This window comes from Chiloscyllium plagiosum, chromosome 7 (assembly GCF_004010195.1).
Source record: "Chiloscyllium plagiosum isolate BGI_BamShark_2017 chromosome 7, ASM401019v2, whole genome shotgun sequence".
Classification (NCBI taxonomy): domain Eukaryota; kingdom Metazoa; phylum Chordata; class Chondrichthyes; order Orectolobiformes; family Hemiscylliidae; genus Chiloscyllium; species Chiloscyllium plagiosum.
Window position 1 is genome coordinate 103,181,720 of NC_057716.1, and position 26,390 is coordinate 103,208,109.

The 26,390-nt window shown below is 41.3% G+C and overlaps 1 protein-coding gene across 1 annotated transcript in view; it reads right to left on the bottom strand.

The window, feature by feature from the left end:
- The window catches only part of cfap65 (cilia and flagella associated protein 65), a 150,875-nt gene that overhangs the window by 104,127 nt on the left and 20,358 nt on the right, over positions 1 to 26,390 (bottom strand). The window contains exons 8-12 of the mRNA XM_043694519.1: positions 20,489 to 20,711; positions 14,009 to 14,274; positions 4,597 to 4,833; positions 2,789 to 3,148; positions 1,878 to 2,015 (exon numbers count right to left, since the gene is read on the bottom strand). Coding sequence (XP_043550454.1) covers positions 1,878 to 2,015; positions 2,789 to 3,148; positions 4,597 to 4,833; positions 14,009 to 14,274; positions 20,489 to 20,711 — 1,224 coding nt within the window. The remainder of the gene's footprint in view (positions 1 to 1,877; positions 2,016 to 2,788; positions 3,149 to 4,596; positions 4,834 to 14,008; positions 14,275 to 20,488; positions 20,712 to 26,390) is intronic.

The following is a 26,390-nucleotide window of genomic DNA, read 5'->3' on the forward strand; positions in this document are numbered from 1 at the left end:
GCTGGTACAATTGCAACATTTAAGAGGCATTTGGATGTGTATATGAATAGAAAGGGTTTGGAGGTACATGGGCCGGGTGCCGGTAGATGGGACTAGATTGGATTGGGATATCTGGTCAGCATGGACAAGTTGGACCGAAGGGTCTGTTTCCATGCTGTACATCCCTGTGACTCTATGACTCTATTGGCAGCTTTAGAATTTAAATTGATTAAAAATGGCCATGATATGTTCACCTGTTTTATAAACCCAACTAGCTCACAAACATACCTTTCTGTGTAAGAAAACCTGCCATCCTTACTCGGTCTGGCCTATGTGAGACTCCAGTTCCGCAGCAACATGTTTGTCTTTGAAATGGCCTAGCAACTCATACACAAACTACTACTATTCTGTTTAAAACATGTTCACAACACTTCCTCAAAGTCAAATGGGATGGGCAACAAACTTTGTCAGCAATACTTAAAATATAACTTGCATTTTAAAGAATATTTAAATAGAGTGACAAATGAACACCAAGGAAAAAGTAAATTAAATATCAGATAGCTACCATAGTCCTACAGACCACAGGGCAGAGAGAGGCGACTCGTGGCTGTTTAACCTGACGGTCACCATATCTCAGGTGAGGTTGAGAAGGTGGGACCTTCATGGCAACCTGAGCCAGTGTAGGAATTGAACCCGTGCTGTTGGTGTTACTCAGCTTCACAAAATAGCTGTCCAGCCAATTAAGCTAACTGACCCCAAAATGAAATATGAGTCAATGGTGAAGACCACAAGAAAAATTGGTAGAAGTACGTTCAGAGAGATTATTAGAAGGATGGTCATGAGGTAATGAAACAGAAGGATACAGGGACAAAATTTCTTAGCACAGGTCCAGGACTCTCTACCCTTGAAATTGGTTAGGCATTATCAGGATGCATCTTCTTCAAGCAGAGTATGCATGACACTTCTAAGCAATTACCAGATCGTGCAGAAAGCATGGAAAAGCTAGTGATAATTAAATGAGAAGTTCAGAGTAACACGCTAGAAATATCATTGCAAATGGCATTTGGTTGGGCTTAAATCCAAACAATAAATGTGGAATATAAAGCTAGAGATGTGGTCCCAGCTGATGGTATTCATACTTTTCCATGTCATTGCAAAAAGAAAATCATTCTGTACAACTAAAACTTCAATCATTCAGACAAATAAAACATCAATGACAGAAACTACAAGCACTTGAAACCACATCATCTTGTATAAATAAATATTGTACAATTGCCAGAATAGATCAGAGAAACCAGAACTGTCAATAATATAATGCTTTTCCTGGGGCAGAGGTATTTCAACAGTCAAATAGATTTTGGGCTTTCAGTGAAGCATTATCATACATTATTGGCTGAGAAGCAAAATTGAGGTTGGGGAGGAGCCCTCAAATGAGGAGAGGATGGGCAGAAGGAGAGTTGCACAGCCCCTTTACCCCCACTTGTAAACCCACCAGAAAGGACCCATGAAATTTTGCCCATAATTTACATTGTCACACAAATCTGTGTGTTCCTTAAACAGAAACAAGTTAAAAAGCAAACCTCTCTCTCTCTCAATGTTAAGTCCTTTTCTTATTTTTTAGGCAGGATGTGTCTCTCGATCCCCTCTTGAAAACTCTTGAAAAGGAGCAATTACCTGCTTTTGAAAGGTTAGTTTATAATCTGAGGCAGTACCCAGTTTTAATTCTTTCTCTGATTCCTCTGTCCTTACAACTTTTCTATCTGTGCCCACTACCATATTTCCACTGATGTCAGTTCTCTCTGACTAAAATGAACAGGAGGTTCAAGTTATTGATTTCACCAACATTTTGACCACACCGATTAAAATCAAGGAGGTGGCTCAATTAAATATGCACTTACCACTTCAAAAGAATTGAGGACATATTTGGGAACGAAATGCTCATGTCCCAGCTGGAATGTGTTTGCTTGCACACTGACTGTGAGGGACCATGGTGGACAGAACGTCCTGTCATCTACTAAACGGTAATCGCGTATGACCTGTAAATGACACCAACAATTTGGAGACAAGGCAACAAAACATAAAGTCCCTAAAAGGAAGCACTTAAGATGAATGTTAAGTACATTAGTATTCAGCTGGATATTCATCCAGAGTTCAGCACTATGGCCATGCTCATGAGAAAGCCTCAGGATCTCTCAGAGTGCTTTGTAGCCACTGAGGTTTTGTTTTGTCAAATGTGATCACTGCTACAATGCAGAAAACATGACAGCACTGCAAGTTCCTACAAGCAACAATTAGATAGGGACTAGGCAACAGCACTGTTTGAGAAATAAACGCTAGCCATGACACTGGATAAACTTTCCCAGCTCAAGATAAAACTGTGGGATCACAATTATGCCCATCTGAGGATGGTTAGAACATAGAACAGCGCAATATAGGCCCTTCGGCCCTCGATGTCGCACCGACCTGTCATACCAATCTGAAGCCCATCTAACCTACACTATTCCATATGCTTGTCCAATGACAACTTAAATGTACTTAAAGTTGGTGAATCTACAACCGTTGCAGGCAAAGCATTCCATACCCTTACTACTCTCTGAGTAAAGAAACTACCTCTGACTTCTGTTAGGGTGTCTTGTTTGAAAGACAATACCTCTGACAGTGCAGCATGCAGCATGCTGGAAGTCCAGCCAGAGATTCTCAGCTCACATCTCTGATGTGGATCTTGAACCCATGATCCTCTGACACTGAGGCAAGGCTCTAATCTGCCAATAAAACCTGACAGTACATTCTGAAATTCTAACCCACTGACCTTATAATAAGCAAAGCATTCCAGTTCAGCCGCATATAGCATATTCAGCTTATCAGGAGTGAAATAGATGCGGAAAGCCATACTCTTCAAAGGAGGGATGTCGATGGTTTGTGGTACCACAGTGAAGATGCTCCCTGGTGGAGATGTCCAGAGGACCGTGACCTTGCCTTTTGTGTGATTCGTCATTGAAAGAGGAAGAGGGTTAATCTGGTTGAGCTCCAGGCACTTGCCAAAATCTAACTTCCTCTCACTGACTGAGACATGAGGTGGAAACATGGTAACATCATTTTGCATGCCATCATCAAAATACTCAACAATAGAAGGAACATTGGGAAACAATAATGGAGCCTTTGGACAGTCCTGTGAATGAAGCACACATTTAAACACACAGAGTAAAACAGGAAGTTAAAGGCAGTTCCCTCAAGGGAAATTGCATATTTCACCTCAAAAGGAAAAATATATTTTCTGAATGAAGAAGCTGGGAACTGTGGAGGAACAGAAATGTTTGGGGGTGGGGGGATGGGGTTCTACTGAGAACTAACAGAATGTGTGAATGTAATTCGTCCATTACATTCAGCATCTAGGAGGTTGGTTTGTTCATTAATGTTTATAATAATGAAGTAAAGTTTGACAAATATACATGACAACAGGATGACAGGATGAATTTCAGACACATAAATACATCTTACTGCCTCCACATTATAATTCTGATGTCATGACATACAATAATTTTGTAATCATACATAAGGAACATACATATTATGGTAGAATTCTGATAAGAATTGAGATTAATGTTACTGTAATTCTGGAGCAAAGAGTGTAATTTATCTGAGAATTTATGTTGGAGTGAGCTCGCACAGGTCATTAAAGAGTTACCCATTCATATTGAAATTGTGTAGTGTGATGTACTGGAGAAGACTTCTACTTCATTCACTCATGAAATGTGGGTGTCACTGGCTAGGCCATCATCTATTGCACATCCGTAGTTGCCCAGAAGGTAGATAAGAGTTGGTCACATTGCTGAGAGTCTGGAGTAGGCCAGATGGGTAAGGATGACAGATTTCTTTCACTAAAGGACATTAGTGAATCAAATGAGTTTTTCTGACAATTGACAACCACGCCATGGTCATCATTAGACCCTTAATTCCAGATTCTTTAACTGAATTAAAATTCCATCATTTACCATGGTGGGATTGCACCCAGGTGTCCAGAACATTAGCTGAATTTCTAAGTTTACCGTCTACTGGTAATGTCACTAGGCTGTTGCCTCCCTAGAAATAATGGATTGTGTGATACATTTTCTCATGAAAGATCTGATTCAATATTATTACAGTTTTTTTCCTGAAGCATGTACACTGGTGTTTAGAATAACAAAATGAATGACCCCAGTTGTCAGTTCCAGCTGTCCGCTGTAGTGGCCGGTATATTGGGTCCAGGTCGATGTGTTTGTTGATAGAATCTGTCCCCAATAGGACCTGGACCCAATATACCGGCCACTGTAGTGGACAGCTGGAACTGACAACCGGAAGCGGCAGAGACAAACCACCATAAATGCCGGAGGTAACATCACAGAAGCGTTTCACAGGAGGCTCTCAAGCACTGAGGATGTCACCTAGACAGGGGACGAAACGTCTGCAACACAAATTCCCAGCTCGGCGAACAGAACCACAACAACGAGCACCCGAGCTACAAAGTTTATCTTCTCATAGACTTTGAATGAATGACCCCAATTCTAGATTTGAGCCTTAGTTCTAGTTCGCACATTGGTGATGTGTCAGGAAGTGAATGGGTTAAAAAGGGTCATTTACCTCATTGTTGTTATTCTCCACAATCATGCAACATTGATCAGGAACCAAAATCAGGGTGCCATCAGCATCGAGCTGCAGTTTGCCCTCCTGTAGCATCAGACTCAATATGTCAGGTGGGTAGAATGTCAGTCCACGCACCATGTTGGTACGATACAACTCAATGTGTCTGGGCTTCAGAATTGCTGGCGTCAACTGGTCTGAGTGGCAAGTGCCAATTAGATCCAGGAATAAAGGATCCTGTAATAAAGGTAGGGCAAGTTTGATTACTAAAATTTTCAAAAGCTTCATATCCATCACAATAGTTTGTGATATCTGCAAGGGACTATCAAATAAAGTTAGTTATTATTAAATCCAAAAGCAGTTCACAACAGACTACTTTGCTTATTTTAAAACTATATAGGGAAGAGATAGCTAAAGCATTATACATTATTTTTAATTCACACATAGGATGTGAGCAAAGCCAGCTGGACCAGCATTTAGTCACAGTTGTACAGCTCATCCATGCTGACCAGATATCCTAAATAAATCTAGTTCCATTTGCCAGCATTTCTCTCATATTCCTCTAAATGCTTCCTATTTATATACCCATCCAGACACCTTTTGAATGTTGTAACTGTACCAGCCTCCACCACTTCCTCTGGCATTCATACACAAATGAATGCCCTCTGTGTGAAAACGTTGCCCCTTTGGTCCCTTTTAAATCTTTCTCCTCTCACCCTAAATCTATGCTCACGAGCTTTGGGCTCCCCTACCCCGGTGAAAAGACCTTGTCTAAGGTAATTTCTAATTATTGCTGAGAAGGTGGTGGTGAGCTGCCTTCTTGAATCGCTGCAGTCCTTGGGGATATCTACAATATCGTTAGGGAGGGTGTTCCTAGATGCTGACCCAGCAATGTTGAAAGAATAGCTGATATAGTTCCATGTCAGGATGGTGAGTGGCTTGGAAAGGAAACTCTAGGTGGTAGTGTTCCTGTGCATATATTATCCTTATCTTTCAAGCGATGGAGGGCAAGGATTGGGAAAGTGCATATTTAGGCAGCATCCAAAGAGCAACGAAATCAACGTTTCGGGCAAAAGCCCTGATGAAGGGCTTTTGCCCGAAACGTCGATTTCGCTGCACCTTGGATGCTGCCTGAACTGCTGTGCTCTTCCAGCACCACTAATCCAGAATCTGGTTTCCAGCATTGTTTTTACCTAAAATGCATATTTAGTCATTTCCTTTGGAAAGCATGTGGTTCCAGAGGATTTACAGATAGCTAATGTAAATTACTTAAGGTGTCAGAATATACTGGGTTTTTGGCCAATCATTTTAAAATTAGAAAACTAATTGAATGTCTTTGAAAGGAGAGAATAGAAGAACATCCAGAAAAGAGAAGTATAATCATGAATAATCAGCTTGTATTTCTAAAAGGAAAAATATTTGCTTGACCGATATTATTGAATTTTTGAGGTGCTAACAGAAAATATAGACATTAGTAATGTAATAAATGCAATCAGTAGGCCACTGTTAATGCTCCTCAAACTATATGAATGAAAATGGTCAGAGAGTGTAGATTCTGTAGAATGATGGCAAAATGGATTGCCAACAGGCATTTGGACAGAAAGCAGAGAATGGGAGTAAGGATGCATCACAGAAAATGGGAAGTGGTGTTCCACAAGGATCATTACTATTCATAAGTTAAATTAACAATTTGGACTTTGATATCAGAAACACAAATTCTAACTTTGTGGATGAAATAATGGCACCTTTTTTAAAATTTCTTCATGGGATGTGGCTGTTACTGGTTAGACAGCACTTATTGCACCCTAATTTCCCAGAAGGCAGTCAAGAGTCAACCACATTGCTATGGATTGGAATCACACGTACCAAGCAAGGACCAATTTCTTTCCCTAAAGGATGTAAGTAAACCAGATATTTTGTTTATGACAAACAACGGTGCTTACATGTTCACAATTGGGCTATATTTTTATTCCACATTTCTATTGAATTCAAATTTCACTGTCTGTCATGGTGGGATTCAAATCCACGCCCTGAGAATATTAATCTGTTGGTCAGCGGTCCTAGTTCAGTGGCATTGCCACTACAATGCCACATTCCATAAATTATTAATATTCAGGGATAATTAATATTCAGGAGGACTGCAACCAATAACGTTTGCAGAATGGGGAAGCGATTGGGAAAGAACGTTCAACTCCGATAAATAGGAGGTATACATTTTGTGAGGAAGCATACAGAGGTCACATCACTTGGAAAGTGCCTGTCTAGGGGGAGTAGAGGAACACAGAATCTCAAAGTATAGATACATCAATCACTAAGTTGCACTGCAAGAATGTGGAATTGGGCACCACGGGGAATGGTTTAAGCCAATAATAAAGATATTTTTAGAAATATCAGGTCAACCATTTGAGAAAGAAGGGATAAATGGTTCAGCTCAAAATGGAGGCAATGCCAATCATGAAAGCAACGTTCAACTTGACAGAGATTATTATTTTCTTTCCCCTCTGTGCCTTTCTAATTTCCTCCATGTCTCCTTTACTGATATTATTGACCTTTTTGCAAACTGCTTCATAATACCTGAGACTTCTCAAGTATCAGAACCATGGGACCATGCTTCATGAGCGCTGGGGAATCCTGAAAATGATTTTTTAGAAAGTGTTACAAAAATCAAAGTTCATGCACTTTTCTTTCTTTCCTTCTCAGCTTAGTTGTTACATAAAGTTTGTGCAATTTTTTAATGATAATATTAAATAAAAATACTTGTAGTTGCAATTCTCAAAAACCATCAGCTCATCTTAAAATAAACTAGACTCAAGTTTTTGAATAACCTACCATGGCAGAATATACTAGCACTATAAGGTTTCTAACTGATCTGGTTTTTCCAAGTGACTTTTGTTATCCTAGGAAGAAAAGCTCTGACAAACAGATGTACCAGTTAAAAATCTAATCATTTGAATGCATGTAACAACACTAATAATTTGTTAATACAAATTTCAATAAGGGGCACATGTTCTTACGGAATGGAATACATGCACTAGCAAATGATCTTGGATCATTGTTCCTTGAAAGTGGAATCGCAGGTAGAGGGGATAGTGAAGGAGACATTTGGTACGCTTTCTTTTATTGGACAGAGCATTGACTACAGGAGTTGGGAAACCACGTTGCTGCTGTAAAGGACATTGGTTCGGCCACTTTTGGAACATTGCATGCAATTCTGGTCTCCTTCCTATTGGAAGGATGTTGTGAAACTTGAAAGGGTTCAGAAAAGACTTACAAGGATGTTGCCAGGGTTGGAGGATTTGAGCTACAGGGATTGGCTGGATAGGCTGTGGATGTTTTTCCTGGAGCGTCGAAGGCTGAGGAGTTACCTTATAGAGATTTATAAAATCATGAAGGGCATGTTTAGGATCAATAGACAAGGTCTTTTTTCCATGGGGTGGGGGAGTCCAGAACATTGTTTTAGGGTGAAAGGGGCAACACTTAAAAGGGAGGAGAAAGTGAGGTCTGCAGATGCTGGAGATCAGAGCTGAAAATGTGTTGCTGGAAAAGCGCAGCAGGTCAGGCAGCATCCAGGGAACAGGGCTTATGCCCGAAACATCGATTCTCCTGTTCCCTGGATGCTGCCTGACCTGCTGCGCTTTTCCAGCAACACATTTTCAACACTTAAAAGGGACCCAAGGGGCAACGTTTTCACGCAGAGGGTCGTGCGCATATGGAATGAGCTGGCAGAGGAAGTGGTGGAGGCTAGTACAATTACAACATTTAAAAGGTATCTGGATGGGTACGTGAATAGGAAGGATTTTAGAGGGATATGGGCCAAGTGCTGGCAAATGGGATTAGATTAGGTTAGGATATCTGGTTGGCATGGACGAGTTGGACTGAAGGGCTTGTTTCCATACTGTACATTTCTATGACACTATGACTCTATGTAAGATACATATGGACGGAGGCTAAAAACAAAAAGGGGAAAAAGTCACTCCAAGAAATAGTCGAAAGACCCCTGAACAGTAACTATACAGTGAGACAGAGAATAGATCAGGAGATAATGAAGGCATGTAACAAAAACAGTACATAAATCATGGAGACTTTAATCTTGATTGGGATAGTCATATTGGTAGAGGAAGCCATAAGGAAGAATTCATAGAATGCATTCGGGATAGATTCTTGGGACAATTTGTTGTAGATCCAACCAAGATCAGGCCATTTTGAATCTGGTGATGGGCAATGACATAGGTTTAATAAATGATGCCAGAATAAAAAAATCCCTGAGGAAACAGTAAAGACAGTTGAGGAACAAAAATAACTTTCTAAACAAAAACAATCCATGGCTCACAGCAAAGACAAAATCAAGCAAGAAAGCAGCATTTTAGGAAGGGGTTATGTCAACCATCTCTAATCAGCCAAAGTAAGGGTAGCATCAAATCGAAAGAAAAGAACATAATATGGCAAATCTTAGTGGGAAACCAGAGGATTGGGAAAGTTTTAAAAGCGGGAGAAAGCGGGAGAAAATAAATTTTGAGGATAAACTTACAAGTAATATCAAGACTGACAATAGGGACTTTTTTAAATATGCAAAAGAAAAGAGAGCAGCCAAAGTGGTTTTGTCTTCTTAAAGAATGAGACTGGAGATATAATAATAGAGAACCAGCAAATGACAGAGAAGGTGAATAAACACTTTGCATCAATTTTCACAGTAGAAGACACTAATAGAATTCCAAAGTTCTTAAATAATCAGTGGGCGAAAGGAGAGGAAATTAATACAATAACTAGAGAAAACGTGCAGGGAAACTAATAGGCTAGAGACCGATAAGGCCCTGGTTCTAATGCATTCGCTGATATTAAAGGAAATGGCTACAAAGATAGTGGATGCACTGGTAATAGTCTTCCTGAAATCTTTAGATTCTCTGGAACAGTCCCCGAGGATTGGAAAACTGCCAGTGTAACATCTTTATTAAAGAAAGGGAAGGAGAAAAGAAAAAAGTTAATGATAGACGAGGTATCTTAATGTTTATTACTGGGAAAATGTCAGAGTCTATTATAAAGAATTTAATGGCAAAAATTTAAAAATATATGATCAAACAGAGTCAGTATGGTTTCTTGAAGGGAAAATGATATCTGCCAAATTTATTAGAGACTTACAGCACAGAAACAGACCCTTTGGTCCAACTAGTCAACATCAACCATGTTGCCAAACCAAACTAGTCGAACATGCCTGCGTCTGACCCATATCTCTCTAAATTTTTCCTATTCACGTACTTATCCAAATGTCTGTTAAATGTTGCAACTGCACCTGCATCTATCAGATCCACTGGCAGTTCATTCATCTTTCAAACCAACTTCAGTGTGAAAAAGTTGCTCCTCAGGTGCTTTTTAAATCTTTCTCCACTCACCTTAGTTTTGAACTCCCCGACTATAGAGAAAAACCCTTTGCTTTTAACCGTATTTTTGTTTTCTTTATTTATTCATGAGGTGAGGGTGTCACTGGCTAGGCCAGCATTAAGTGCCCATTTCTAATTGCCCACGAGGCAGTTAAGAGTAAACTACATTGCTGTGCATCTGGAGTCACATGTAGGCAAGGTTCCTTCCCTGAAAGGACGTTAGTGAACTAGATAGGGTTTTTCCAACAATTGGCAATGGATTCATGGTCATCATTAGATTCTTAATTCCAGATACTTATTGAAATTAAATTCCAACATCTACCGTGGTCGGATTCAAGCCTGTGTCCCCAGAACATTATCTGGGTCCCTGGATTAACAGTCCACCACTAGGCCATCGCCTCCCCAAGTATCTATGCCTTCATGATTTTATAAACCTCTATAAGGTCACCCCTCAACCTCCCATGCTCCAGTGAAGAAGTCTCAGCCTATCAAGCCCCTCCTTACAACTCAAACCCTCCAGTCCAGACAACATTCTGGTAAACCTTTTCTGAACCCTCTCCAATTTAATAATATCTTTCCATAGCAGGCAACAACAACTGCACACAGTAGTCTAAAAGTGGCCTCACCAACATCAACATGACTTCCCAACTCCTATACTCAATAATCTGAATTCTTTAAAGAGGCAGCAAGCAGGATGACTAAATGGAAGCTGGGATGCCATATATTTGAATTTCCGGAAGGTGTCTGATAAGGTAACACATATTTGGGTACTTGATAAGGTGAGAGTTCATGGTTAGAGGTTGGACATTAGCACAGATACAGGATTAGCTAATAAAAGACAATTAGGATAACGAGAACATTTTGAGGAAGGCAGCCTCCAATTAGCAGAGTGCCAGGAGAGTCACTGTTGGGGCCACAATTATTTACAATATATATTTGTCACTCAGGTGGGGAAAGTAAATGCATCAAACCTTGTGAGTTACACAGAAATAAATGGAAAGGCAAATGGCGAGGGTGAAACAAAGTCTGCAGAAGAATACAGACAGGTTAAGCGAGTGGGCAAAAACTTAGCAGAATATAATATGGGAAGATGAGAGGTAATGCACTTTGGCAGGTGCAGCAACCTCATTCCCCACTTTCCATAGTAACCTTGGATATATCTGGTCCAGCCCTGGGGACTTACCTATTATGGTACTTTCCAGAATTTCCACCACATCCACTTTCTTAATATCAATTTGTTCAAGCCTATTGACCTGGTCCAGTGTTCTCACTATCAACAAGGTCCCTCTATCCAGTGAATCCTGAAGCAAAAAACTCATTTAAAGCCTCTCTTACCTCTTCTGATTGCAGGCACAAGTTCCCTCCACTATCCCTTATCAGCCCTACCTTCTCTCTGATCATTCTCTTATCCCCACGTATGTGTAGAATGCCTTTGGGTTTTCCCTAATCCTTCCTGCCAAGGCTTTTTCATACCCCCTCCTAGCTCTCCTCAGTCCATTTTTGAGTTACTCTGTAATCCTCCAAAGCTGTGCCAGATCCTTGCTTCCTCAACCTTAAGTAAGCTTCCTTCTTCCCCTTGACGAGAAGCTTCTCTTCTCTTGTCACCCAAGGCTTTTCACCATACTATTGCCTGTCTCAGTGGGAGAAAGTTATCTAACACTCACAATAAGTGCTCCTTAAACAGCCTCCACATTTCTGTTGTGCATTTCCCGTAGAACAATTGTTCCCAATTTATACTCCACAGCACTTGTCTAACAGCAGTATAATTTTACCTCCCCTAATTAAATACCTTCCCATATTGTCTGTTCCTATCCCTCACTTTGGTGGCATATTGTGGCAAATTAGCAAATTGTACAGGCACAAGTTAACTGAATGAAACATCTTGAATCCCACATCTGTGTGTGTGTTTGAAATATATAAAGAAGTTTAAGTTATCAAAGCATTAGCCTGAAGAAGTGGAGAAAAGAAGATCCCAGAAGCGTGGGATTTTAAAAGAGCGATTGACCCATGTCGGCTTTCTACATCATCATATCTTCACAACGGAAAATCAAATATTATGTTTTGTCCAATTAACCCTGTTAGTTTGCCCCCTAAGTTAGTGATTGTTCCTTATGCTAGTATGGTTATTCCCAAACAAGAGATTCTGACCTTTGGGGTTTAGCATTAAGTCCAAAAATCCACAATAATCTAATAAACCTTGAATGAGTAAATAAATAAATGCCAACGAGGTACTCAAAGGTACTCAGGGAGATTCTTTAGGACCATCTATTACCACAGCACGATACCCAATTCTGAGAAATTGGCTTCTTTCCTTGCCCTACAGCAGAATTTGCAAGTTACAAAGTTTAGCTGGTCCCACTTTGCATCCTGTTAGTTAGCCAATTCTGGATTTGGGATAAATTAGTCCTTTTTTTAAACCAGCAAACTGAGGGTTCAGAAGAGATTCACAAGAATGTTGCCAGGGTTGGAGGATTTGAGCTATAGGGAGAGATTGAATAGGCAGGGGCTGTTTCGCCTGGAGCTGAGGGGTGACTTTATAAAGGTTTATAAAATCATGAGGGGCATGGATAGGATAAATAGATAAAGTATTTTCCATCGGGTGGGGGAGTCTAGAAGTAGAGGGCATAAGTTTAGGGTGAGCAGAGAAAGATATAAAAGGGACCTAAGAGGCAACTTTTTCACAGAGAGGGTGGTGAATGTATGGAATGAGGTGGCAGGGGAAGTGGTGGCGGCTGGTATAATTGCAACATTTAAAAGGCATCTCGATGGGTATATGAATAGGAAGGGTTTAGAGGGATATTGACCAAGTGCTGGCAAATGGGACTAGATTGGATTAGGCTATCTGGTTAGTGTGGACAAGTTGGACCAAAGGGTCTGTTTCTGTGCTGTACATCTCTGACTCTGACACTGAATATAGGAGCTGAATATTTTTAAATGGAGAAAGTTGTAGAACAGAGGGATTTGGGAGTCCTTATCCATGCGTCCACATGTCATAAAAAGTTAGCATCCAAGGCAGTTTGAATGCTTATCTTTATTTATAAGGGAACAGAGCATAAAAGTAAGGAGGCTTTTCTGAAACTGTATGGTCTTATGGTCTAATGCACTAGTCAGGCCATGAAAACAGAAAATGCTGGAAAAACTCAGCAGGTCTGCAGCATTTGTGAAGAGAGGAAAAACAGAGTTAACGAAGTACCACTTGGCTCAAAATGTTAACTCTGCATTTCTCTGCCAAGTGGGATTGAGAATTATCAGATCAGGCTCGATGGGTTGGATTGCCTGCTTCTGCTCCGATAGGGGTGGCACGGTGGCTCAGTGGTTAGCACTGATGTCTCACAGAACTAAGGTTCTAGGTTCGATCCCAGCCTCTGGCGATTGTCAGTGTGGAGTTTGCACCTTCTCCCCGTGTCTGCGTGGGTTTTCTCCCACAGTCCAAAGATGTGCAGGTCATGGTGAATTGGCCACGCTAAATTGTCCATAGTGTTAGGTGCATTAGTCAGAGGGAAATGGGTCTGGATGGGTTACTCTTCGGAGGGTCAGTGTGGACTGGTTGGGCTGAAGGGCCTGTTTTCATACTGTAGGGAATCTAATCTAATCTTATGGTCTTATCACATGGGACCATTTTTAATAATTACCGAAAAAGGTGGAAGTAGAAAGCGCAAATTGCAAGGCGTATCCTCGTTGAAAAATATAACATAAGCGATCCTATTATTAACAGGAATAAAATTCTAAGTGAGACAAGACAGAGTATTTGAATGTCTATTTGACTACCCAAACCAAATACCTACAATGAATCATTAATTACACTTCAACTGAATGACTGCCACAGTCCACAATGCCTCCTCTGCAGAAGTGCGACAATAGCTGTCATGTGCTTTGGGATACCCAGAAGTCTCGAGAGGTGCCCAATAACAATGAGTATTTTTGTTTAATTGCTCGACAGAAAATTTGAGCCTTGTTCAGTGAACTTAGTTTTCTCAATGGATATGGCCTGTACAAATGACTTTCCATGCTACATTTTATTGTTGTTTGCACTGTACCTGATGGTGAATAAGGCAAGCTACTCTTCTGTAGTAGTTTATGGCATGCGAGGGTCGAAATGTTACCCTCAGCCTCTCTGTTGACTCCCCTCCCAGCTCGCCGCATGGTCGGTCAATGACAAACACGCTCTGACTGCAGTCAATTTCAAAGTGGTAATACGTTGGTACATCTGACGTGTTACTGATTTCGGTAACGTAAGTCACTGTCTCTCCGAGAAACACACATCCAAAATTCAGCTTCAGGTGTGCAAGTGCCACCACTGGGCCTGGATCAAGAAAATAAGTAGTGTATATATTCCCTTAATCATTATATTTCTCTTTCTAACTTGTCTTTCCTCTCTGAAGATGCTGCAGTATCAAAATATTGTTATTTGACCAATTGCCTTTCCTTATTACCAGCTACATTTTTGCCAGAAATTCATATTTTGTTCCTGTGAAACTAGTATTGGAGTGACTGTATACAATGTTAGCCCTAACTCAGTTGAGTAGCACCCTCAGCTCAACCGGGGGTGAGAAAATTGTTTGTTCAACTTTAGGAACTTGAACATGTTAATTCAGGCAGACATTGTCAGTGCAGTGATGAGGGAATGCTGCAGTGTCAGAAATGCCAACTTGGAGAAAATATATTAAATTGCGGATTGATTTCTCAAGGGGACAACAAAAGATCTCAATGGGCAGCACGTGGCTCAGCGGTCAGCACTGCTGCCTCAGTGCCAGGGACCCGGGTTCAATTCCAGCCTCAGGCGACTGTGTGGAGTTTGTACATACTCCCTGTGTCTGCGTGGGTTTCCTCTGGGTGCTCCAGATTCCTCCCACAATCCAAATTGGCCATTCTAAATTGTCTATAGTGTTCAGGGATGTGTAAGTTAGGTGCATTAGTTAGGGGTAAAATGTAGAGCAGTAGGGGAGGGGAATGGGTCTGGATGGGATACTCTTCAGAGGGTCGGTGTGGACTTGTTGGGCCAATGGGCCTGTTTCCACACTGTAGGGATTCTATGATTCAATGCACTATCTCACAGAAAAGCAGGAGAGTTATTTCTTTCTTTTATTCACTTGTGCAACATCCGCGCCACTGGCTGGGCCAGCATTTATTGCCCATCCCTAGCTGCCATTGAGAGGATGATGGTGAACTGACTTCTCGAACTGCTAAGTCCATAAGTGAAGGTTGACCCACAATGCTCTTAAGGTGTGAATTCCAGGATTTTGACCAGTAACACTGAAGAAATGGTGATCTATTTCCAAGTCAAGATGGTGAGTGGCTCAGAGGGAAACTTACAGATGATGGTGTTCCCATGTATCTGCTGCCCTTGTCCTTAGATGCTGAAAATTTGAAATCAAGACAGAAACTGCTGCAATTACGCAGTAGGTCTGGTAACATTTGTGCAGAGAAACAGATGAACAGAAGGTGTCCTATTTGACTCAACACATTACTTAGTTACTTACTCCATAGACGCTGCCAGGCCCATTGATTTTATTCCAGTGCCCTAAATTAATCTTCATGAACACAAAAATAGATTAATAAGGCGTTTTCATTTTGTGGGATTTTGAAAGGTAAAGTATAAATGCAAATATTTCTTTGCTTTCCTTCTTTTAGGTTTTCTCTTGCTTTATTACCAACCCTCTTCACCCAGATGTCATAACTCGAAACATCAAGAATTCTGAAATTCAGCCCAAGTGCCTATTCCTCCGGTCACCTAATGAACACTGCTGAACCAAAGCATGCAGGCACTGAGTAAGAATCAGGTTATGTTGACTGTGCTTCTCTACATAATCAATAGCCTGAAAATATTCACACTTCAGTTTGCCACCTAATGGCTCAGTTTAGTCTCTCAAAATTAACTTTGAGAAACCTGAAAGGGATCAGAGTTGACCATATTTCTCTGCACAGGAAGGAGGGGATTCTAAAGAACCCAGGCCTTTCTTATTAAACTAAATAAGGTTAAGAGAAGATGTGAAGCAAGGGCTGTTGATCGCAAAGAAAGCCTTACTGAGCCATCCAAAGGCCTCTAAAGCAAAACCTTGCCTCTCCCACCCAACTATTGACTACAGCATTCTTTAAAGGGGGTTCTCAGCATGAGTTTTAGCAACATCATTATGCAGTCAATCACATTGAAGAATTTTCAGGAAATGAAAAGCACAAATAATTAAATTACTTTTCAAACGTTTTACACAAAGCAAAATAAAGATTGTGACACAGATGGGTCAGAGCTGAAATAAAAAATGCAATTAATTATAAGAGATATTTAACAACATTCCATTACCTTTCAGGGCAAGATCAATTGCTCAGCATAGTTATTGCTAAGATTGCAATTAAAACTCCAGTCAAATCTAAGTGAATAAAGCTTATAGTTATTAATATTTGAAGAGCAACATGGCAAATGAAGGTTTATTTTTCATCCTTGCAATGTGGGCATCACTTGTAAGGCCAGCATTTGTTGTCTGTCCCTGGGTAGCTTGCTGGGCCATTCAGCAGGCAGTGAAGAGTCAACCACAATAGAGAGAGTCTGGAGTCACATATGGGTCAGACCAGACAAAGGCAATAGATCGCATACTCTAACAGATATTATTGAACCAGATATCTTTTTTAAAATAATTGACAAATTGTTCCATTGTCACCATTATCATGCTTTCAAATTGAGATTTATTCATTACAAGGATTTGGATTTGAATTCTACCAGCTGCCATGATGGGATTTGAACTCAACACCCCAATACCTGGGCTTCTAGAATAACAGATTAGAGAGGTGCTGGAAAAGCACAGCAGGTCAGGCAGCATTCGAGAAGCAGGAAAATCGATGTTTCGGACAAAAGCCGTTCATCAGGAATGAAGGCCTAGAATACTAGTGTGGTGACAGTGCCACTAGACCATCAACTTGCCAGATCAATTGATTTCACTGATTTCTGGCTCAGGAGGGCAGAAGGATCCATGGTGCAGCTTGTGGGGGCACAATAAATAATAGGCCATTGTTTCATGATTCTTGTGCTCAACTATGCACTAAAGCCTAAAGTTGCAGTTAAGTGTCTTTTAACACTGACAATTCTCCATCAAAAATCTGAGCCATGAGACCTTAAGACATAGGAAAAGATAGAGACCATTTGGCTTATCACGTCTGCTCCACTATTCAATGAAATTGAACCAGAGGCGGCACAGTGGTTAGCACTGCTGCCTCACATCGCCAGGGACCTGGGTTCAATTCCACTCTTGGGTGACTGTTTGTGTGGAGTTTGCACATTCACCTTGTGTCTGCGTAGGTTTCCTCCGGGTGCTCTGGTTTCCTGCCAAAGTCCAAAGAAGTGCAGGTTAGGTGGATTGGCCATGCTAAATTGCTCCACAGTGTCCAGGGATGTGCAGTCAAGATGGATTAGCCATGGGAAATGCAGAGTTACAGGGATAGGATAGGGTGTGGGTCAGGGTGGAATGCTCTTCTGAGAGTCAGTACGGACTCAACAGGCCAAATGGCCTGCTTCCACACTGTAGGGTTTCTATGACCTTTCATGAAATCATGGCTGCTCTGATAACCCTCAACTCCATGTCTCCATAACTACTTTATCAAGCTCCCTAAAAGCCTTATATTTTTCAATAAGGTCTCTCATTCTTTGCACCTCCAATGAGTACAAGCCCAGCTTACACAACCTCTTCTATTAAGAAAAGCCTGGTATTGACCTAGTCATCTTTGAGAGCCATTGAGGTATTCAGGAAGTTAGGGTTTTGAGATAGTAGAAAGGAAAGATTCCTGGTATTAATCTTCCTGCTGCCGAGAAGATTAAGACCTGGAAACTTTAAGGTAATTAGAAATTAGAAGTGTTTTACACATTGAGTCAGTATGCATTGGAATGCATTGTATGGAAGAGTGGCAGAACTAATTTCAAAAGAGAATTGGTTATATATTGAAATGAGAAATTTGATTGGCTATGATAGATTAGATTAGATTCCATACAGTGTGGAAACAGGCCCTTCGGGCCAACAAGTCCACACCGACCCTCCGAAGAGCAACCACCCAGAACCATTCCCCTACATTTACCTTTGACTAATGTACCTAACACTACAGGCAATTTAGCATGGCTAATTCACCTAACCTGCACATCTTTGGACTGTGGGAGGAAACCGGAGCACCCGGAGGAAACCCATGGGGAGAATGTGCAAACTCCACACAAACAGTTGCCCAAGGCGGGAATTGAACCTAGGTCCCTGGCGCTGTGGGGCAGCAGTGCTAACCACTGAGCCACATTGCCGCCCCACATGAAGGACTTGTATTTGCAACTGTGTTCTACAATTCAGATTACATTTTGCTCAGCAAGAGTGAAGCTCGAACAACAAATATTTGTACATTTGGAAATACATCTATGGCCTTACAAAACTCTATCTCTCCATCCTCTTACTACGCCTTCTATCCCTCTTAGCCCATAGGACATGTTTCCAACACTCCCACTCTTTGACCCACAGATGGCATTCAACTCTTTACCCAAAAGTGGCCCAAATCTAAGGAACTCCTCTCTCAGAATACACTTTTTTTTTCGCTCAGTTACCAGAATTGCTGGGTGGGCTCGCATTTATTTCTATTCTATAATTTCCATCAAGATGATGATGGCGAACAATCATCAGCGCACTGGATGCTCAGTTTAAAAACTATTGTTGAAGTAGCCTTGGTGGTTGCAACAATGGTTACAATTGGTGGCTGGATTTGTAATCCAAGAGACCTAAATTCAACTCCTATTTTGGCAGATGCAGAACTTAGTTAAATAAAGGAACAAAAATAAACTTTCAAAAACCAATCTCGACGATTAATGTTCTTTAAAAACAGTCATTTTGCAATAAATAATTGTTGCTGAAAGAAGATACATTTTGTTGGAGCTTTTTGTCTTTTACTCATTGGAACATTTGCAAAAAGTTCAATTTTTGATATTGTATGAGAACAGCATATGGATTGGTTGACAGGTTGACTTGATTGACAGACGCATTGTCATGGAGAATGCCCCAATTAGATGACGACTGACAATTAACTGGCAAGCTCTGACTAAATTTAAACCAAAGAGGTTAATTCTGATTGGTTCAATCCTCAGGACAATGCTTTTACCAATGATCATCAGCTGCTTTGTTAGAATAAGTGCAATGAGTACATGGTTATTCTATCCACAAATAACAAGGCCTTCTATTTTAAGAGATTTAACTTCCAGTAAGTACAAGTGCACCCCACTGAGAATGACTGCCAATCTGACTGGTTGTACAATTGGTTCAAAAACAAAGTATTATTTAACCCACGTAATCCAATTGCAGAATCAAATCTAATGTTGGAGACTGTGCTTTGCTTTTGCAAGCACAGGCTGGTTGGGAGGGTAGTTTGCCATCCTTACCTGGCCTGGCCTATATGTGGCTTCAGACCAACTGGAGTACAGATGACCCTTAATTGCTCTCTGAATCAGCCTAGCAAGATATCCAGTGGCCTGTCACCAGTTGAAGGAAGTAACTCAAAACACACTCTCTTGCCTTCCCAGCTAATTCAAACAGCTCAAGAATGAATTATAAAATATTCACCTTGCATCACAGATCAAGACAAACTGTCAGGGTAAGTTTACCTTTGTCACAGTTACATTGGATATCATTGGGACTTTGATAAAAGCTGTTTCAGTGTCAAGGAGGGATGCAATCTGATTGAAGAGATCCTGCCATTCCTCTTCATCTAATCCAATCAACATACATTTTAATTCCTTTCCCATCTCATGTCTGCTTTTTAGATTAGATTACTTACAGTGTGAAAACAGGCCCTTTAGCCCAACAAGTCCACACCGCCCCGCCAAAGCGCAACCCACCCATACCCCTACATTTACCCCTTACCTAACACTACGGGCAATTTAGCACAGCCAATTCACCTGACCTGCACATCTTTGGACTGTGGGAGGAAACCGGAGTACTCGGAGGAAACCCACGCAGACACGGGGAGAAACGTGCAAACTCCACACAGTTAGTCGCCTGAAGTGGGAATTGAACCCGGGTTCCTGGCGCTGTGAGGCAGCAGTGCTAACCACTGTGCCACCGTGCTGCTTTGAGGATAGCATTTCCAGCTGTTCTTCCCCTTTCACTATGTAACAACAGTCCATAATATATTTGGGAGGTCACAACTTGCTCATGAACTTTGGAGGTGAAAGGGAGGTTGGAGATGGGATGGTGATTTGCAAGGTCAGAGGTCAAGAGATAGATGTTTGAGGAGGGGGCAAATGATGTCAGATTCAAAGGAGAGGGGGACAGCACCTGGGGAGAGACAGGTGAATCAATTAAAGGAGGTGGAAGGTTGATGCAGGAGGGGAATTTGGGTGATTCAGCATCCCAAGGACAGACGTCAGATATGACAGGAGGGGAGATAGGAGAGAAACTAGAGAAAAATGCAGGATCATAGCTCAGACAGGAGAGACGCTTAAAAGGACATCTTATCAGTGATTTTGCATTGTTTTAGCTTGACTTTATCGTGTTGGAAATAATTTGTACCTTTGCATGATCCAATCGCCTTCAGCACGGATGTAGAGCTATTGTTGGGCCGCATCACGTAGAAGTAATCAACACTTTGAGTACCAACAGTCTGAGGAGTGAACATAATGGGGACTTGGAACCTGCTGCTGGCTTGGACAGTGCCCTCACTGACCTCACAAACAAATTCCGACATGAGTGGTGCAGGGGGCCGGTAATGCACGATTCGAAATGAACTGTTCACCTGGAAACACAGGGCAAATAAACAGCAGCTAAAAAAACACTGACAAAACAGATTCAAAGTCAAATTTATTATATCTCAATGTCTCACCACTGCTAAAATCGTCACAACAACTGGATTCAATCTATCCTGGGCTAATGATATGAAGTTAAAAATCACACAACAGCAGGTTATACTCCAACAGGTTTATTTGGAAGCACTAGCTTTCAAAGCGATGCTCCTTCATCAGGTAGCTATGGGGCAGGATCATAAGACACAGAATTTATATCAAAAGATCATAGTGTCACGCAACTGATACGATATATCTGTATTGAACAAACCGAGATTGCTATTAAATCTTTCATCTTTTAGAATGGGTAACGGGTTTCAGTTCATTAATAAGTAAATCCCAGGACTTCTTTTAAGTCACGTTCTCAAGATAACTTAAGGTTTTATAAAACAAAGTCTAATAGCCGAGTTCGGTATACATGAGGATGGCCTCAACTGCGACCTTGGGTTCATGTCACACTACAGGTGATCCTACTACATGATACACTCTCACACACACAAGCTCGCACGTGTGCACACACACACACACACACACACACACACACACATATACTCACACCACACTCACACTTACGCCATCTCCCAGGCTTATACTCCACCTCACACTCACAAACACTTTACCAAGCAAGCGCGCGCACACACACACACATACATATGAGTTTATGGGGCGAAGTTGCATTTGCAAAATTATATTTGCAGATATCTTCTATTTTGCTCAAAAAGCACACAATCTGCAGGTAGTCAATCCATGTGACATTTTATAAATCCCACTTTGGAAATAGAACAAGTCTGACTCAAGGTTGGGATACAGACAGCCACTAACCTCACACCTTTAATGCACTGTCATGTTTTATCACCATTTTGTTATAAACCTTAAGTTATCTTGAGAATGTAACTTAAAACTATTAATGAACTGAAACATGCAACCTATTTTGTAAATGACATTTGTTTTGCTTGTTGTCTATATAGGGTCTTTTGTATGTGACAGTCAGAAATGACTGCCAGACTACTCAGACCCCTTGGCATCATGGTAGCCCACAAACCCACCGACACACTAAAACAGCAGCTAATGAACTTGAAAGATCCTATACAGACAACAAGCAAAACTAATGCCATTTACAAAATACCTTGCAAGAACTGTAACAAACACTACATTGGACATACAGGCAGAAAACTAGTCACTAGGATACATGAACATCAACTAGCCACAAAAAGACATAACCCATTATCACTAATGTCCTTACATACAAATGAGGACAGACATCACTTCGACTGGGACAACACATCCATTCCAGGATAAGTCAAATAGAGACACACATGAGAATTCCTAGAAGCATGGCATTCCAACCAGAATTCTATCAACAAATACATTGACTTGGACCCGATTTACCACCCTGAGAAAAAGAAGAAGAAATGACATCACCTCAGGAAATGACACCGCCAACCCAAGGAAATCTAAATACGTAAAAGAAAGTGAGTCACTAACACCAGTGCTTCACTGGAGGCTCACAGACGATGTTATCTAGTATGGTGACGAAACATCTGAAATCAAACCTTCCAGTTCAGCAAGCAAACTTACACCCAGAACTGTAATCTTTTGCTATAAATTCTGTGTCTTATGTCCTGCTTCACAGCTACCTGATGAAGAAGCAGCACTCTGAAAGCTAGTGCTTCCAAATAAACCTGTTGGACTATAACCTGGTGTTGTGAGATTTTTAACTTTGTCCACCCCAGTCCAACACCGGCTATTCCACATAATTAAATGAAAACATCCCTCCAGTAGCTAGCTTTCAGAATCCTGTGTCAATTCATTGAGCAGGTCCTGGCTTGTGAGTTACAATGCTTGAAACAATGCTCTAAATAAGTTGGTCATTTCACTCAGAGTCATGGAAGCAGGACTTATGGATGTAACTAGAACTAAGAGTCACAAATAGAGGGCAGTGACTAGTAAATCTAATGTAAAATTCAGGAGAAAATTCTTCATCCAGAAAGTGGTTATATTATGGAACTAATCACCAATAAGAGTAATTCAGATGAATGCTATAAAGATACAATTAGGAGGAAGAACAACAAGTACATCAGGGAAAAAGCAATAGAAAGAATGTTGTTGGGATGAGGTCTCAGAGAGTTGGAAATGACTAGAGTGTAAATAGCTGACACAGGCCAAAAATCCTTTTCTGTACTTGAAAATGGATATGATTTCTGTGTAAAATTATTCAAACCCCCAGGCTTGCTTCACCCTACAATATTATTGCTGATCAGGGCCTCAAATTCATTCAGTCTATTTTCTGCCTCATCCCTTGACACTCTCACCCAAAATAAAACTTTTTCTCCACCTTAAAAGATCCAAACCACCCCCACACCCACACCTGCTTCCCCTGTATTCTTGGAGAAACTGATTTCTGACAGTGCTTCCTGATTTTGTGCTTTAATGCTAGTATTGTGTCCCCTTGTTTTGGATAATGGAAACAATTTCTCCATGTCTACTCCTTTAAACTTTGAATAGTTCACTGGGGAATTAATGTGCAATTAGGTGTACTCTAAAAGTCTCTAGGAGAAAGTGAGGACTGCAGATGCTGGAGATCAGAGCTGAAAATATGTTGCTGGAAAGGTGCAGCAGGTCAGGCAGCATCCAAGGAACAGGAGAATCGACGTTTCTTGGATGCTGCCTGACCTGCTGCGCCTTTCGTACTCTAAAAGCCACCAACCAATGGCAAGGACGTAGTGGAATGAATCTACAGAGAAATTACAGAGATATTTCGACAATATCAAGTGGTATTCCCAAATGAACTGAAGAAACAACAATATATTTCAAAGTCAGGATAGTAAGCAGCTTGGAGGTGAACTTGCAGGTGGTGGTGTTCCCTAGTATCTACTGACCTTGTCCTTTTAGATGGCAGTGGTTCTGGGTTTGGAAGGTGCTATCTAAAGAGTCTTGGGGAATTTCTACAATGCATCTGGTAGATAGCACACATTGCTGCGACTAAGCGCCAGTGATGGAGGGAGGGAATGTTTGAGGATGTAGTGCTAAACAATCACGATGTTCTATCCTAGATTTTGTGAAACTTCTGGAGTGTTGTTGGAGCAGCACCCATCCAGGCAAGTGGGGAGTATTCCATCACACTCCTGATCCGTGCCAATGAAGTCAGCCAAATTTGCACAACATAAGCTGACAAGCAGCAATGCAGGAGTGCTCTTATGCTCTTCACCCACAGCCTGAAAATGATTCCTTAAGATTATCTGTTTTAGTGAGGTTGATTGAGAAATAAATATTGTTCTGGACACCCAAGAGTGCAAGAGAGATCTTAATTCACCACTTCAGCTGTTTGACAGAGCCTCTGATAATGCAGCACCTACACTTTATTGCACCCTGCCAGCTATTAACAAGAAGACTCACACTCGACAGTAAATCAATCTGTATAACTTCTTTCAGTGAAAGATCATAGCAGGATTTCAACTTTTACATCAAATTACATAGAATTAATAAAGTGCAAGTATATCATTAACAATGTAGGTTACTTCACTTTTGTAGTAAATTTATTGCTCTTGTAATAAGGAATTTCATAGAGATCAAACAGAATTTCAAATTCGGTTTTGCATAAGGTTGCAGTGACACAAGTGTGCCAGTCGGTGGCACTCTTGACTGCTGAGAGCCATTGTTCATGCTCAACATTGATGCTGGGATAACACAGTCAACTCCTGAACAAATGACTTAAGGAGGGGGACGGGGAGGGGGAGGGGAGGTGGGGATAGGACACAAGGATGGGGTGCAAAAGCAAAGGACATGCGGACTGGAATGGAGACCAGGAGAGTTGACCATTTGGATTTAAAGGCACCTCACCACTGCTTATTTGTTTCTGTTCCTGGTTCAGAGTCAGAGAGCTGTGGATTTGTACTGCCAAACCAGGCTTACACTACTGCCACACAGCATAGGGATAATCATCGCACAGAGTAACCTCCTTTAATTGAGGGGGAGAACAGTGTTCAGAGTTTATGCTGATAGGATTAGGTGAAGAGACAATAATAGGACATGCATACGTTGGCTAAATGCCAAGGTAGGCGTGTTGAGCAGAGTTGCCCATCTCTGAACTGTAAATTGTATGCAACTCTATAAGTTCGAGCAACAGTAAGCCACTTTCTAGTGTTGAAGTATTTAAAAAGAGATGCCCTTATTTATAATCTTAATAACAAAATGTTACATCTGACCTGGAACAGCTTGTGTTTGGTAAAAAACCAATGACTGCAGATGCTGGAAACCAGAGTCTAGATTAGAGTGGTGCTGGAAAAGCACAGCATTTCTGGGGTTGGGGATGAAGGTGATAGGTCAGAGAGGAGAGTGGAATGGATAGGTGGAAAGGAAGATAGGCAGGTATGACAGGTCATGAGGGCAGTGCTGAGCTGGGGGGAGGGGAAATGAGGAAACTGGTGAAGTCCACATTGATGCCCTGGGGTTGAAGTGTTCCGAGTTTGTGTTTGTGTTGAGGGAGCTCACCGCTATGTGCTTTACAGGATATTGTCTGGTAACGGAAGCTTTACTCTATCTACATGTTAGCATGAAAGTAGGGACAGTACTACAAAAGGACAAACGTTTTGGAACGTTCCAAAGTTGCTTCATTTAAATGTAAATCTTTCCTATTTTATCTCATTCATGCTGTATCTGATCCTTGGTGGAACAGTATACAGGCAGCTCGACTCAGCATCTAACCCAGTGCCTGCTTGGCCTGATGATGCGAACTATCACACAGAAAAGAAAGCCATTCAGCTCATCGAGCCTGTCCTGACTGGGGTCTTTGAAAGAGCTATTCATTTGATCTCACCCTCCTGCATCCTCCCCACATCCCTGAAGAAGATTTGTCAAATGTTCATTCAATCCTCTTTAGATAGTTACCATCTAATCTGTTTCCATTGCCCTTTTTAGATTAGATTAGATTAGATCAGATTACATTACAGTGTGGAAACAGGCCCTTCGGCCCAACAAGTCCACACCGACCCGCCGAAGCCAGAGCACCCGGAGGAAACCCACACAGACACGGGGAGAACGTGCAAACTCCATACAGTCAGTCGCCTGAGGCGGGAATTGAACCCGGGTCTCTGGCGCTGTGAGGCAGCTGTGCTCACCACTGTGCCACCGTGTCGCCCTCATTCCCTCTTCACGTAATCCTATCAGCCCTCATTGAGTATACTTAAAACAGAGATAGATAAGTTCTTGATTGCCAATGACATCAAAAGTTACAGAGAGAAAGAGGGAAAATGATGTTGAAAAACCGGTCACACATAATTGAATGGCAGAGCAGACTCTATGGCCTAATTTCTGCTCCTTTGTCTTATGATCTTTTAAAGTTCTTCATCTGTCCAGTTAGTCCAGTGTACTGGTTATACTCCACTTAGCAAGCAATACAAACTGGATTTCCTCCCATCATCAAATATGTACAGGTTAATGGGACTGGCCACGTTGAATTGCCCATAGTGTCCAGGGTTATGCAGGCTAGGTTGATTAGCCATGGGTTACAGGGATAGAATAGGAAGGTGGGATGGTCTTCGGAGAGTTGGTATGGCCTTGTTGGGCTGAATCACCTGTTTCTACTCTGTAGGGATTCTATTAAAGAAAGCATCTGGATGGGTGTATGAATAGGA